General features: G+C 53.1%; 1 protein-coding gene across 9 annotated transcripts in view; it reads right to left on the bottom strand.

The window, feature by feature from the left end:
- Positions 1 to 13,567, bottom strand: part of MAD1L1 (mitotic arrest deficient 1 like 1) — a 423,430-nt gene that overhangs the window by 334,855 nt on the left and 75,008 nt on the right. For 8 of the 9 annotated variants that reach the window (XM_008018861.3, XM_037995244.2, XM_073012878.1 and 5 more), the window contains one exon: positions 1,143 to 1,229. In XM_008018861.3, coding sequence (XP_008017052.2) covers positions 1,143 to 1,229 — 87 coding nt within the window. Of the gene's footprint in view, positions 1 to 1,142; positions 1,230 to 13,567 lie in introns of those variants that run through there. The other variant, XM_037995249.2, reaches the window with a different exon arrangement.

Genomic DNA, 13,567 nt, shown 5'->3' with positions numbered 1-13,567 from the left:
ATCGTCTGGTAAAATGTGAAAGCTTTAACTTCAAATCACTTTTAATGCCTGTTTCATCTGACAGTGGCTTTGAAAGCAAAAGGCAATCTTTATCATTTGAGGTTTTTCAGTAAATTGATATGATTATGTCCAACACACCCAGATGCTTCGAAAAGCCAATTTTCAAAGTGACATCAGCCCCCAAAATAAGAAACCTCCTTCTGGCTATTAATAAATTATTAAAACACTCTCTCCGCAGGAGGACGAGGCTGAGCTCGATCATCAACGGCAAACAGGTGGGCTTCAGGCCCTCCACACAGACCCACAGCCTGGTGAGCCGTGCAAGGCACAGAGCTCCCCTGCGGCCCCGTTGCATGGCCCTTCCCTCCGCCCCACTGCCCACCAGCCCCATGGGTTCCACCGGATGGGGCTCAGTCCCCCATGGTAACTCCATCTTCTGGTCAGGGGAAGGCATAAGACCCCTTTTTAGCCAAGGAGGCATAAGGGGCACTTGCTGGCAGTGGGGGTCCTAGGAAAGGCTTCCTTGTGCAGAAAAGATCCAAGAAAGAGGCTTCTCCTTTTTGCCTCCCTGTGCGATGTCAGAGGTATGGCCCCTCACAGCCACGAGTGAAACCAGAGAAGAGCTGGGGTGTGGGATAAGAAGAAACACGTATCTGATTGTCATCCCAGGTTCCCTGAAGCCCTTGGGATTTCCTGAGTGATGGGCATGTCTCTTGCTATGCACAGTTAGCCGCTTCCAATCACACCTGCATTCACGCTGACGTGAAGACTCAGGGTGGGCCCGCTAGTGACGGACGGGCTGGTTCGCAAGACCACATGAGGCCCCACCCTGCTGGGAAGACGAGAACCCTCCTGATCCAAGGAGGGACCTCACAACGGGAGGCCAACCCCCAGACCCCATGGCAGTTTAGCACATTGTCAGAATGACAGACAGTGGTGCCTCAGCTGAGGCTCACAGCACATGGTGGAAACATGGGGCAAACCCTTCCCTCAAATCCCTGCTGCCTCTTCCCATCCCAGACCAGGGCCACCCACACAGTGAAGCACCGCCGTGCCCCGAGAGCCAGGGGGCACACACTCTCACTCGCCCCAGCTCTCCAAAGCAAACGCATCCCACAAGCGCCCTGGGCGGCCGGGTCTACCTGCTGGTGACAGCGCTGTTCTTGTCCTTCAAGGCAAGCTCCCTCTGCTGCAGCTCAACCACGAATCTGGAAAGGTCTTCCGGAGTCCTGCAGAATAAAGAAGGCACACTCAGTTCCAGCTGTCCCCGGAAGCAAACCTGACTCTGCACACAAAACACGGCCAGAAGGAACCTCTGCAGCTGCTGCCCTGGAAGTAAACCTGACTCTGCACACCAAACACGGCCAAAAGGAACCTCTGCAGCTGCTGCTCTGGGACCCAGGACATGCGGACTCTGCGGACCCGGGTCCGGGGCAGCATGCACTCACTACGACGGGGGTCAGCCACAGCTCCCACCCTATGCAATGTCGGGGAGACAGCCTTAGTAAGCCCGGTTTTATTTCACCTGTAGAAACAGAGACACTACCTAACGGTGTCACTCTTCAGAGGAAATGAAATCATGTTTAAAAAGCACCCACCAGGCACCTGGCACAAAGGAGGTGCTCAGCGAGTTTTAGAGTTTTAGGTTCCTTTCCTCACCTCTCCAGAAGACACACACATAACAACAAGAGGAAAATCAGCGATCCCCAGGTGCAGCGCTTCCTACGTTCCAGAACGATTGCAGATTGTCTCAGCGAATGCCCGAGGAACCCTGTTGTTCACTGTTTCCATTTTTTAAATGAGGAAACTCAGACTCCAACATGAAACAGCCACTTCAAAGTCCAACGTGCACCGCGATGATGAGCAACGGCCTGAGCCACGTCTTCTAACTCAGCGCTGGGACTCCGGAGGACGCAGCAAGGATCTGAGCCGGGCACATAGTTACACCAGTGGTGTGTGAGCGCTCCCAGCCTCACAACCTAGGGCACAAAGCCAAGGCTCCCTGGCTAGACTGAGCAAGTGGCATGTGAGCCCGGGCCCAAGGCCCCATCCTCGTTCTTCTCTTCACCTGTCATGGACCAAGCGCAGGTCCACACAGAAAGCAGGTGCCGGGCAATGCTGTGAGAGCCCCGCCCAGCCCCACTCAGGGAGCTGGTACTGCACCACTGAATGAGCAACGAGGACCCTGACATTGGCCAATGAGGCTACCTGCACCCCTGGAAGGAGAGGTCCCAGTCCTCCTGTCAGCCAGGCCCCCAGAGCAGCCTTGGATAGATCCTGGGCACACCCTCCCAGCAGCTTGCCAGGGAACTCCTCTCTGCGAGTCAGCCAGGGCCACACAGAGGCACACTGCAACCATGGACCCCTCACAGAAGCCATCCTGTTGACTAAAACGCACACACTGCAAACCTCACGCGCTGGGCCCGGCCCTCTGCCCTGAGACAGCCACTGACCTTTCCTGTCACTTGAGCACCCTGCCCATGGGGCCCCGAAACCCTGCACCAGCTCATCCAGTGCTCACACAGCCCCTCCCCTGGGCTTCTAGCGCCCAGCTCCTCCTCCAAACACAGAGGAAGAGCCACTTCCTTATAAAGCCTCTGGCCACCCTCGCGCCCCTCGCCATCCCATGCCTGTTTTGCAGGGCACGGAGGACGGCTGGAGCCCGCCTTGCTCAGCATTAGTTTCGAGTTTCTGGGGCATCTTCCATCTCTGGAACGAAGCTACCAAGAGCCTGTGAGCAGATGTCCTGCAGCCTGGCCCGGGCCCTGAGCCCTCACACACACCCAAGGACAGTCATAAGCCCTCCCTCTGACCACAGCCTCTTCACACAGAGTACACCATGGCCTTCTCCCTTCCAGGTCCCCTCAGAGTGGTCTCCTCTGCCCAGCCAAGGAAGAGGCCCCTTGCTGGGCATCTAGTGGGGATAGCAATGGGTGCAGGAGGAGTAGCTGGCACCAGGGAGACCCCATCTGTCCTCCCACACACAGGTAAACTGGGGTTAGAAAGCAGCTCCGTGGAAAAACCATTTATGACTGAAAGGTCTTGGAAGAGAAACTGAACTCTATGAGGGAGATGAAAGGTGGAGCTGGCCTTGAACGCCGTTACCATTCTCTCCAGAGTTTCCCAAAGCTTCTAACCTCAGGGAGTTAAAAATATCAGTACAAAAGTAAGGAAACCAGGCTGGGCGCAGTGGCTCAAGCCTGTAATCCCAGCACTTTGGGAGGCCGAGATGGGCGGATCACGAGGTCAGGAGATAGAGACCATCCTGGCTAACACAGTGAAACCCCATCTCTACTAAAAATACAAAAAACTAGGCCAGGCGTGGTGGCTCACGCCTGTAATCCCAGCACTTTGGGAGGCCGAGACGGGTGGATCACAAGGTCAGGAGATCGAGACCATCCTGGCTAACACGGTGAAACCCAGTCTCTACTAAAAATACAAAAAATTAGCCAGGCGAGGTGGCAGCGCCTGTAGTCCCAGCTACTCGGGAAGCTGAGGCAGGAGAATGGCGGGAACCTGGGAGGCGGAGCTTGCAGTGAGCTGAGATCCTGCCACTCACCCCAGCCTGGGCGACAGAGCGAGACTCCGTCTCAAAAAAAAAAAAAAAAAATACAAAAAACTAGCTGGGCGGGGTGGCGGGCGCCTGTAGTCCCAGCTACTCGGGAGGCTGAGGCAGGAGAATGGCGTAAGCCCAGGAGGCGGAGCTTGCAGTGAGCCGAGATCCGGTCACTGCGCTCCAACCTGGGTGACAGAGCGAGACTCTGTCTCAAAAAAAAAAAAAAAAAAAGTAAGGAAATCTTTCCAAGCCAAGAGATATTTTTTCTGAAACATTTGAATGAGATATTTAAGTTGCTTTGCATTAGTCAAAGGGCCTGTAAATTTTCACTAACTCGGTGGGAAGAATTTATTTACAAATAAATAAAAATCACGTATGTCCACATCTGCAATGGCGCCCCCCAGCCCCTGTGCCCAGAACCAGCAGCAGGTAGGGTGGTCACAGGCGGCAGGCTACAGGCTCCACCTACACAGCCAAGACCACCTGCCTCACACCCCTCCGGGCCCCATCACCGGACCTGAAACAGCAGGAGGCCAGTGGAGCGGCATCTGCCAGGCAGGACCAGGCCCCAGGGTTCTCCCAGCTGGGATGGCTCTCTCTCACCAGAGGGCACACTGCCTGCTATCCTGCTATCTCCCTCTGTGGGGAAACCTCCCTGCAGCCTACAGAGCAGGAGGCAGAGTCGGGAGCATCCCACACCGATTTAGAAACAAGCTTCTTGCCCCAAAGCACGAACCCACTCAGCAAAGCTGGGAGCTGGGGTAAGATCTCAGAGGGCCAGGCTCTGCTAACCACGCTCTGCAATTCCCAGTGACACCAAGACCATGATAAATACAACCATTTAGCAATGAGGGAGAAATGGGACGGGTTCAAACAAACTGGAAAGTGAGAGTGACACAGCCCTCTTCTGAAGTGCTGGGCTCCCACAGACGGCGCGCTAGGCAGTCCCCTGCGACACCCAGGAAGGCCTGTGTCTCATGTCATTGGGGCCAACGCCTCATTCCGGCATGGATGGGCCACATCAGAAACCTGAGTACTCTGAAGCCCGGGGGCACCCATCTCCATCACCCAGGGAGCAGGCTGGCTCCACATTCCCACAGACTCCGCAGGAGGCTGCTTCCGGGTGGCTCCTCCTGCCTGAGGGGGTGTGTCCTGGGGCTGGTCCTGCCCCAGGCAGGAACAGAGAGCTCGGCTTATCCTGAGGAAGAAGGCTGGCGCCTCCGGCGGATGGCCCCACACAGACCCCAGCCCTCAAGAGCACTGACACGTGATGGGCTCTCAGCCTGGATACTCGCTGGCCACATCCCTAGGCCCCCAGATCCCTGGTGCCGCCTCTCAGTCCCCATGCGACCAGGCCCCTATCACAGGGAGGACTGAAGCTGCAGGGCTTGCTATTCCAGAGCCCTCCAACCACAGGGGTGGTGTGCCCACCACCTCCCATGGGCAGAAGCCGCTGGAGGGCACAGGGGCACCAGGAGGAATTCCTCCCTTCACAGCCTCTTGCACTGAAAAACCCGCAGTCACTACTTTGGCTAAACCAAGCCTCGTGAGCCCTGTCTGGCCATTCTTGCTCATGACCAGGGTTCAGCTTCCACTCAAAAGCACAAGCACAGTGAGCTCGATGACAGCGTTCAAGAACGTCACATGGGACCAGTCTACTCTACTTGAAGAGACAGAGGGAAGGCCAGGAAATCCTTAAAGGAAAAGGAGATGGACCCGCAGGAGAAAACGTGGGTCTCAGCCCCAGCCCTGACCCCTCCAGGCTGAACCCCCTACCTGCTCGGCTGGGCTTCCTAAGGCTCATTTCCAAAACCCCAGAGCACAGGCATAGTGCACTGTTACCTGACAACCCCTGCACTGTTAACTTGATGGATGTGGAAGGGACAGGGAGGATGTTTTAAGGGTGTGCAATCCAAGCCCATTTTCACACTGGCATTGCGAGGCCAGGAGAGGACATGCACCCCGGAGGTGGTGTCTGGATGTTGCCGCGGACATGAGGAGAACACGCTTCAAGTACAATCATCAACCAACATGTTAAAAGTATACCCTTGGTTCGGCAGTGTCATCGAAAGAAAATGTGCTCCCCGTATACAAACACCAACTGGAGATCGATTACAGGCTGAAACCTCAGACCCGAAAATACAAAAATACTAAAGAAAACAAGGAAAACACTCATTGGTCTAGGCAAAGATTTTATAGCTAAGGCCTCAAAAGCACAGGCAACAAAAACAAAAATAGATAAACAGGACTGTATCAAAGTAATAAGCTTCTGCCCATCCAAGAAAACAAGAGACTGAAGAGACAGCCTCCTGAATGCGGGAAAATATCTGTCGACTGTTCGGCTAACAGTAAGGGACTAACATCCAAAATACAACTCAAAAAGAACTCAAATAACAACAACTGAAAAACGTAAATAATCCCATGAAAAAGTAGGCAAAGGACACATTTCTCAAAGGACGACATGCAAATGGCCAACAGGTATATGGAAAAATGCTCAACATCACTAATCATCGGGGAAATGCAAATCAAAACCACAGTGAGATACCACCTTACCTCAGCTTCAAATGGCTATGAAAAAGACCAAACACACACACAGATGCTGGTGAGGATGCAGAGGAACGGGAACGCTCAGCTGCTGTTGGAGGGAATGTAAATTAGTACCAACACTATGGAACCCAGAATGGAGATTTCTCAAAAAGCTGAAAACAGAACGACACCCTATGATCCAGCAATCCCACAACGGGGTATTTACTCAAAAGAAATCACTGTATCAAAAAGATACCCGCACTCCCATGTTTATCGCAGCAAAGACAGCAACAATGCGGAATTAACCTGTGTCCAGTGACAGAGGAACGGATAAAGAAACGGGGATGTGCACACAATGGAATGCCATCCGACCAAAAGAAATAACAAGAGCTGGGATGGGCGCGGTGGCTCACGCCTGTAATCCCAGCACTCTGGGAGGCCGAGGAGGGCGGATCACCTGAGGTCAGGAGTTCGAGACCAGCCTGGCCAACATGGTGAAACCCCATCTCTACTAAAAATACAAAAATTAGCTGGGCGTGGTGGCACATGCCTGTAATCCCAGTTACTCAGGAGGCTGAGGCAGGAGAATCGCTTGAACCACAGAGTCAGAGATTGCAGTGAGCCAAGATCACATCACTGCACTCCAGCCTGGCAACAAAGCACGACTCGAAAGAAAGAAAGAACGAACGAAAGAACGAACGAAAGAACGAACGAAAGAAAGAAAGGAAAGAAAGGAAGAAAGGAAGAAAGAAAAGAAAGAAAAGAAAAGAAAGGAAAGGAAAGAAAGGAAAGAAAGAAAGAAAGAAAGAAAGAAAGAAAGAAAGAAAGAAAGAAAGAAAGAAAGAAGAAATAGAAAGAAACAAAGAAAGAAACAAAGAAAGAAAAGAAAAGAAGGAAGGAAGGAAGGAAAAAGGAAGGAAGGAAGGAAGGGAGGGAGGGAGGGAGGGAGGGAAAGAAGGAAGGAAAGGAAGAAAGAAGGAAGGAAAGAAGGAAAGAAAGAAAAAGAAAAAGAGAGAGAGAGAAAGAAAGAAAGAAAGAAAGAAGGAAGGAAGGAAGGAAGGAAGGAAGGAAGGAAGGAAGGAAGGAAGGAAAGAAAGAAAGAAAGAAAGAAAGAAAGAAAGAAAGAAAGAAAGAAAGAAAGAAAGAAAGAAAGAAAGAAAGAGAAAAAGAGAGAGAAAGAAAGAGAGAAAGGAGGGAGAGAAAGAAAAGAAAGAAAAGGGAGGAAGGGAGGGAGGGAGGGAAGGAAGGAAGGAAGGAAGGAAGGAAGGAAGGAAGGAAGGAAGGAAGGAAGGAAGGAAAGAAGGAAGGGAGGGAGTCTGCCATTTGTAACAACGTGGCTGGAATGGGAGGTCACCACGTCAGGTGAAATCACCAGGAACAGAAATAAACTCTACACGTCTTCACTCATGGGAGCTGTGGAAATTCCCCTCCCAAAGGCAGAGAGTAGAATGAGGTATAGTGGATGGGCAGGGCTGAGTGAGTGGAAGGCCAGATGGAGAGAGGTGAGTTAATGGGTGCGAACGTACAGTGAGATGAAAGGCATAGATTCAGTTGCTCCACAGAAGAGTGGGGTGACTAGAGCTAACAATGTCTTGTACAATTCAAAGTAGCTAGAAGAGAAGTAGAACTTCTGCCAACACATGGAAATGACAAACACTCAGAGTGATGGTCACCCCCAAACACCCTGCACTTGCCCGCTCCACATTCTATGATAAACACTCAAAGTGATGGTCACCCCAAATACCCTGCACTTGCCCGTTCCACATTCTATGATAAACACTCAAAGTGATGGTCCCCCCAAATACCCTGCACTTGCCCGCTCCACATTCTATGCACGTAAGAAAATATCACAGGTACCCTGTAAATATGTAAAATATTATGTATAAAATACATAAACGGTAAATAAATAAAAGAAAATGTGCTCTCTGGGGATGAAGTGTAAGCTTTAGTTAGTGGAAATAGAAGGGATTTAAGGCAATGGTTTCAGAGCGCTCCACATGAGAAAAAGAAAAGACGAGGTGGTTTTGCCAACACGTGGACATTTCTGAGGCCACGAGGGAGGTCCCGTCAAGAATAAGGTGGAATCTGATCAAACCGGGCAGGAGGTCACCTCCTGAACTGTACGGGAAGCATCGCGGCGCCCTCTTCTCACATTGACAGCAGTCCGCGGAGAAGGACGGAGGCCGTCATCTGGAGTAAAGGACATACCCTTGAACCAGCTGGGGTGTGGGGTAGGAGCCCAGGAGGCTCTGGGCACGTGCAGGAGGCCACAGGGGCAGACTGCGAGCTCTCAGAGAGGCGTGCGTGGAGAAGTAGCATGGGAGCCGGAGAGCCGCTCCTCTAGTGTGGGGCTTCTGCGGCCTGGCAAGAAGCTTTGCTACCTGAGGAACACCGGACCTTCCAAAAGGATGAGGCTAAGAGAGCAAGCAAAGGGGGGTCCCCAGCCCTGACCTGCCATGCTCTTCCAGGAGGGCATCCCGAGGAAACCCAAGACAGGGACCACGCCTGGCCAAGGTGGCATCATCCTGCCACCACGTAGGGACGTTTTTAATTGTGCTAAAATACACTTAACATAAAATATGCCATCTTAACCATTTTTAAGTCCCCAGTTATGTCGTGTTAAGCATATTCCCATTATTGGGCAACCAGCACCACATCCATCCCCAGAACTCTTAATCTGGCAAACCTGAAACCTTGTCCCATTAAACAGAAACTTCTGCAGTCCCTCTGCTCCCAGCCCCGGCCACCTCCATGCTACCTTCCGTCTCTAAGAATGCGACCACTCCAGCCACACGGGTGGAGCCGCACAGCATTTCTCTGTAACGGGCTTATTCTACCCGGCATTACGTACTCCAGGCTCATCCACGTTACAGCATGCGGCAGACTCTCCTTCCTTTTGAAGGCTGAGTAATACTCCATTGCGTGGCTTCACACGTATCCATTCGCCTGTCGGTGGACACCCGGACTGCTTTCACCTTTTGGCTATTGTGAATAACGCTGCTACTAACATGGGTGTGCCAATGTCTGTTCAAAACGCTGCTTTTAATCCTCTCGGGTGGATACACAGAAGTGGCACTGATGGAGCATTCCATTTTTGGCTTTTCTGAGAACCACCACAGACTGTTTTCCACAGTGGCTGAACCAACTAACTTTCTCCATCTCATAGTTTTTAATTTATAAAAAAGCTCAACAATAAAAAAAAAAAATCAGCAAGTCCTCATAGCCATAACACGGAGCACGGAACACCCACTGAAGCTGATGCTGGGCACAAAGGTGGTCAGGCAGTTGCTGCAGACAGCAAAAAGCACAGGACACACAAGGATGTGCTCAGCTCTAGCCAGGACAGCGGGAGCATGGTTTCACGGCGTGTGTGTGTGTGTGTGTGTGTGTGGTGAGCGGAGTGGGCGCATGGTTTCACGGCGTGTGTGTGTGTGTGTGTGTGTGGTGAGGGGAGTGGGCGCATGGTTTCACGGCGTGTGTGTGTGTGTGTGTGTGTGTGTGGGGTGAGGGGAGTGGGCGCATGGTTTCACGGCGTGTGTGTGTGTGTGTGTGTGTGTGGTGAGCGGAGTGGGCGCATGGTTTCACGGCGTGTGTGTGTGTGTGTGTGTGTGGTGAGCGGAGTGGGCGCATGGTTTCACGGCGTGTGTGTGTGTGTGTGTGGGGAGCGGAGTGGGCGCATGGTTTCACGGCGTGTGTGTGTGTGTGTGTGTGTGTGGTGAGCGGAGTGGGCGCATGGTTTCACGGCGTGTGTGTGTGTGTATGTGTGTGTGTGTGGTGAGCGGAGTGGGTGCATGGTTTCACGGCGTGTGTGTGTGTGTGTGTGTGTGTGTGTGTGTGGTGAGGGGAGTGGGCGCATGGTTTCACGGCGTGTGTGTGTGTGTGTGTGTGGTGAGCGGAGTGGGTGCATGGTTTCACGGCGCGTGTGTGTGTGTGTGTGTGTGTGTGTGTGTGTGGTGAGGGGAGTGGGCGCATGGTTTCACGGCGTGTGTGTGTGTGTGTGTGTGGGGAGCGGAGTGGGTGCATGGTTTCACGGCGTGTGTGTGTGTATGTGGTGAGCGGAGTGGGCGCATGGTTTCACGGCGTGTGTGTGTGTGTGTGTGTGTGGTGAGGGGAGTGGGCGCATGGTTTCACGGCGTGTGTGTGTGTGTGTGGTGAGCGGAGTGGGCGCATGGTTTCACGGCGTGTGTGTGTGTGTGTGTGGTGAGGGGAGTGGGCGCATGGTTTCACGGCGTGTGTGTGTGTGGGGTAAGCAGAGTGGGCGCATGGTTTCACGGCGTGTGTGTGTGTGGTGAGGGGAGTGGGCGCATGGTTTCACGGCGTGTGTGTGTGTGTGTGTGTGTGTGTGGTGAGGGGAGTGGGCGCATGGTTTCATGGCGTGTGTGTGTGTGTGTGTGTGTGTGTGGTGAGGGGAGTGGGCGCATGGTTTCACGGCGTGTGTGTGTGTGTGTGTGTGTGTGTGGGGTGAGGGGAGTGGGCGCATGGTTTCACGGCGTGTGTGTGTGTGTGTGTGTGTGTGGTGAGCGGAGTGGGCGCATGGTTTCACGGCGTGTGTGTGTGTGTGTGTGTGTGTGTGTGTGTGGTGAGCAGAGTGGGCGCATGGTTTCACGGCGTGTGTGTGTGTGTGTGTGTGTGTGTGGTGAGGGGAGTGGGCGCATGGTTTCACGGCATGTGGCGTCATGAGGTCGGCCTAACGGCATGGACCACCTGCAGGAGAGTCATCTGCGGCAACTCCAGCCTGACCCACCCCATCCCACCCCACTGAATCAAGACCCCTGAAAGCGGGGCTCAGGGGCTGCACACGAGTTCCCTGGTGATTCTTACACACAACTACTTCTGGAACTACCGATCATCTGCATAAATAGAGAGCGGAGGCCGGGCGCGGCGGTTCACGCCTATAATGCCAGCACTTTGGGAGGCCGTGCCAGGCAGTTCACCTGAGGTCAGGAGTTCGAGACCAGCCTGGCCAACATGGTGAAACCCTGTCTCTACTAAAAATACAAAAAATTAGCCGGGTGTGGTGGCAGGTTCCTGTAATCCCACCTACTCAGGAGGCTGAGGCAGGAGAATTGCTTGAACCCGGGAGGCGGAGGTTGCAGTGAGCTGAGACCACGCTATTGCACTCTGGCCTGCACGACAAGAGCAAGACTCCATCTCAAAAAAAAAAAAGAAAAAGAAAAGAAATAGGGGAAAATCTAAGTGGAAAATAACCCTACAGCCTTCCGGGCAAGTTACCAAAGGCAAATCTTTATGCCACCAGGATGCCACCCACCACACCCGTGACAGAGAAAACACTGCCTGCTGCTCTCTGTCAATCTGAAGGACAAATATTGGGTTACAGAATTTGGTCCAAGTCTAAAAGAAGAACCCTACAAATGTCATCACAAGAATTCTGGAAACTCAAACACCTGAAACTGCCTGATGGCTTTGGCTACTGTGTAAGACAAGGCTATGGACTTTTGATAATTTGATATATACTGGAACATCTTCCAAACAGTACTAAGTAATACAATATTTTAAAAATAGAAGTCAGTAATAACAAGGCAATGGGAACACGGCTGTGGGCAGGCCTGCTCCACTCACCACTCCGGGAGTGCAGGTCACCGTGACCGCTCCGGGAGTGCAGGTCACCGTGACCGCTCCGGGAGTGCAGGTCACCGTGATCAGGAAGGGGCGATGACAGAACAAATCACAGCACTCAGAGGGCTCTTCCCCTTCATGTTATGATTTGAGTTCCCCACCGTGTGAGTCCACGCCTCACATGCGTAAGAACCCGCAAAAACTAAGAGAGACGGAGAAGCGAAAAGCAGCATAGCAAGCTCCCGACACGGAAGGCGCTGCCCATCTGGGAGAAGCGGGGTAGCCGGTCCCCCGCAGCCTCTCCTCAGCACAGCACAGGCCCAGGGCCCCGGGACACAGGGCAGAGGGCATCTGGAAGAGGAGGGCAGACACCTCCCGAGAAGCCCTGGGACTCAGGAACCGGGCTTGCGCCTGTGGGAAGAGAGGGCTGGAGCTCCACCACCACTGCCTGTCATGAGCTCCTACAAGAACAGGGGAAAGTTCTTGAAGAGCTGTTGAATCATGAAGGCTTAGTAAACAATTGCAGCCTTCGCCACATATCAAATCCAAGACCAGAACCCCAACACCTCCAACTGGCAGGAAGAGTGTTTATTTTCCAGAAGCCTCCTGACCTGTGTGTGGTTAAAGCTACTCAGAGATGTTTACCGAGGGTGCTCTGGGGATTAGCTAAGTGCTCGTAACCCGGAGGAGCCGTGCCAAGTATCATTATGGCCTAAGAACAACTCCCGACAGTCCGTTCTGAAACCCGCGCTTCGCCAGCTGCAAAGGGGAAGGCATTCAGGGGCCTCAGGAGCCTCAGCTCGGAGATGACAGGGCAGTGACAGCTCCAGCTGCAGTGGACCCTGTGACATCTGCGGCTGCAAACGCGGGCTTCAGCTGAGAAGCCTTTTTAATTCTAACTGGTGGGTCTTCAAGGGGAAGAAAGTCTTTTTGTTTTTCTGCAGCTGAATTTTGACTCAAGCCCAGCTGCACACAGAGCGGCAGAGGGCTGTGGGGAGTCCGGCCCACTGCTTTCTTTCCGAGGCGAGAGCAGCTCCAGCCCAAGCCACGGCTATTTTGGGGCTAACGGCAGATGTTGGGGCTCCAGCTGAAGCCCAAAGTGCCAGTTTCACTGAGTCTGAAAAACTGGAGATCCGGAGGACTCCGAGGTGGAAAATGAATGAAACGGCAACAGCCATCAAACTAATTAACAAACAAGACACCTCAAGCTTCCAAAGAATAGAAATCCACAGGGCCTGGGAGCACAGTCCAAAACTGCTGAGGCTGGGGCTCCAGCCAGAGCCCTGCGGCAGGTGGGGAACACAACCCAAGCAACACAGGCTCTCTCTACAGGGCTTGTTTTGCGAAAAGAATGCAGAAATAGGAATAAAATACATTAGACAGCAAAACCTCAGTGCTACAAACCAAAGGACAATCGGCATTCACAACTGCAAAGTCACAAGGGCAAGAGGGCGTCATGTCAGCCAGATTTTTCTGGCTGACGCAACGTAATTGTGTGGAAAGGTGGGGCCGCCAGGTTGGGAGGGATGCATGTCCCCAGAACACGGGAGGAGCAGCTGGTGTTTTCCTAAAGACAGGGGACTAATGCCATGCTGTGTCGCACCTGGCCCTGGGTCAGGTTCTGCAGGAGCCACCTGCCCGAGGCTGTACCTGCTGCACCCAGCCTGAGGCCACTGAGCTGGAGCTCAGGCTCTCTGGTCCCAAGACCAGAGTAAGCCCAGGTCAGAGGACTCACACAGGGCACCAGTCCCTCTCACCAAGAGACTGGACCACTCCGTGACACCTTGGCCACATGGCAGACGATGCCACTCACACTCTTCCAAGCAGAAGGAAGGTCACTCTTACCCCACGGAAAGGGACCCAGGAATGGTGTGGTCTCAGGCCTGGCTGCTCCACCACTTCTCTCCA

This window comes from Chlorocebus sabaeus, chromosome 28 (assembly GCF_047675955.1).
Source record: "Chlorocebus sabaeus isolate Y175 chromosome 28, mChlSab1.0.hap1, whole genome shotgun sequence".
Taxonomy (NCBI): Eukaryota; Metazoa; Chordata; class Mammalia; order Primates; family Cercopithecidae; genus Chlorocebus; species Chlorocebus sabaeus.
This window is presented reverse-complemented; position numbering and strand designations above follow the sequence as displayed.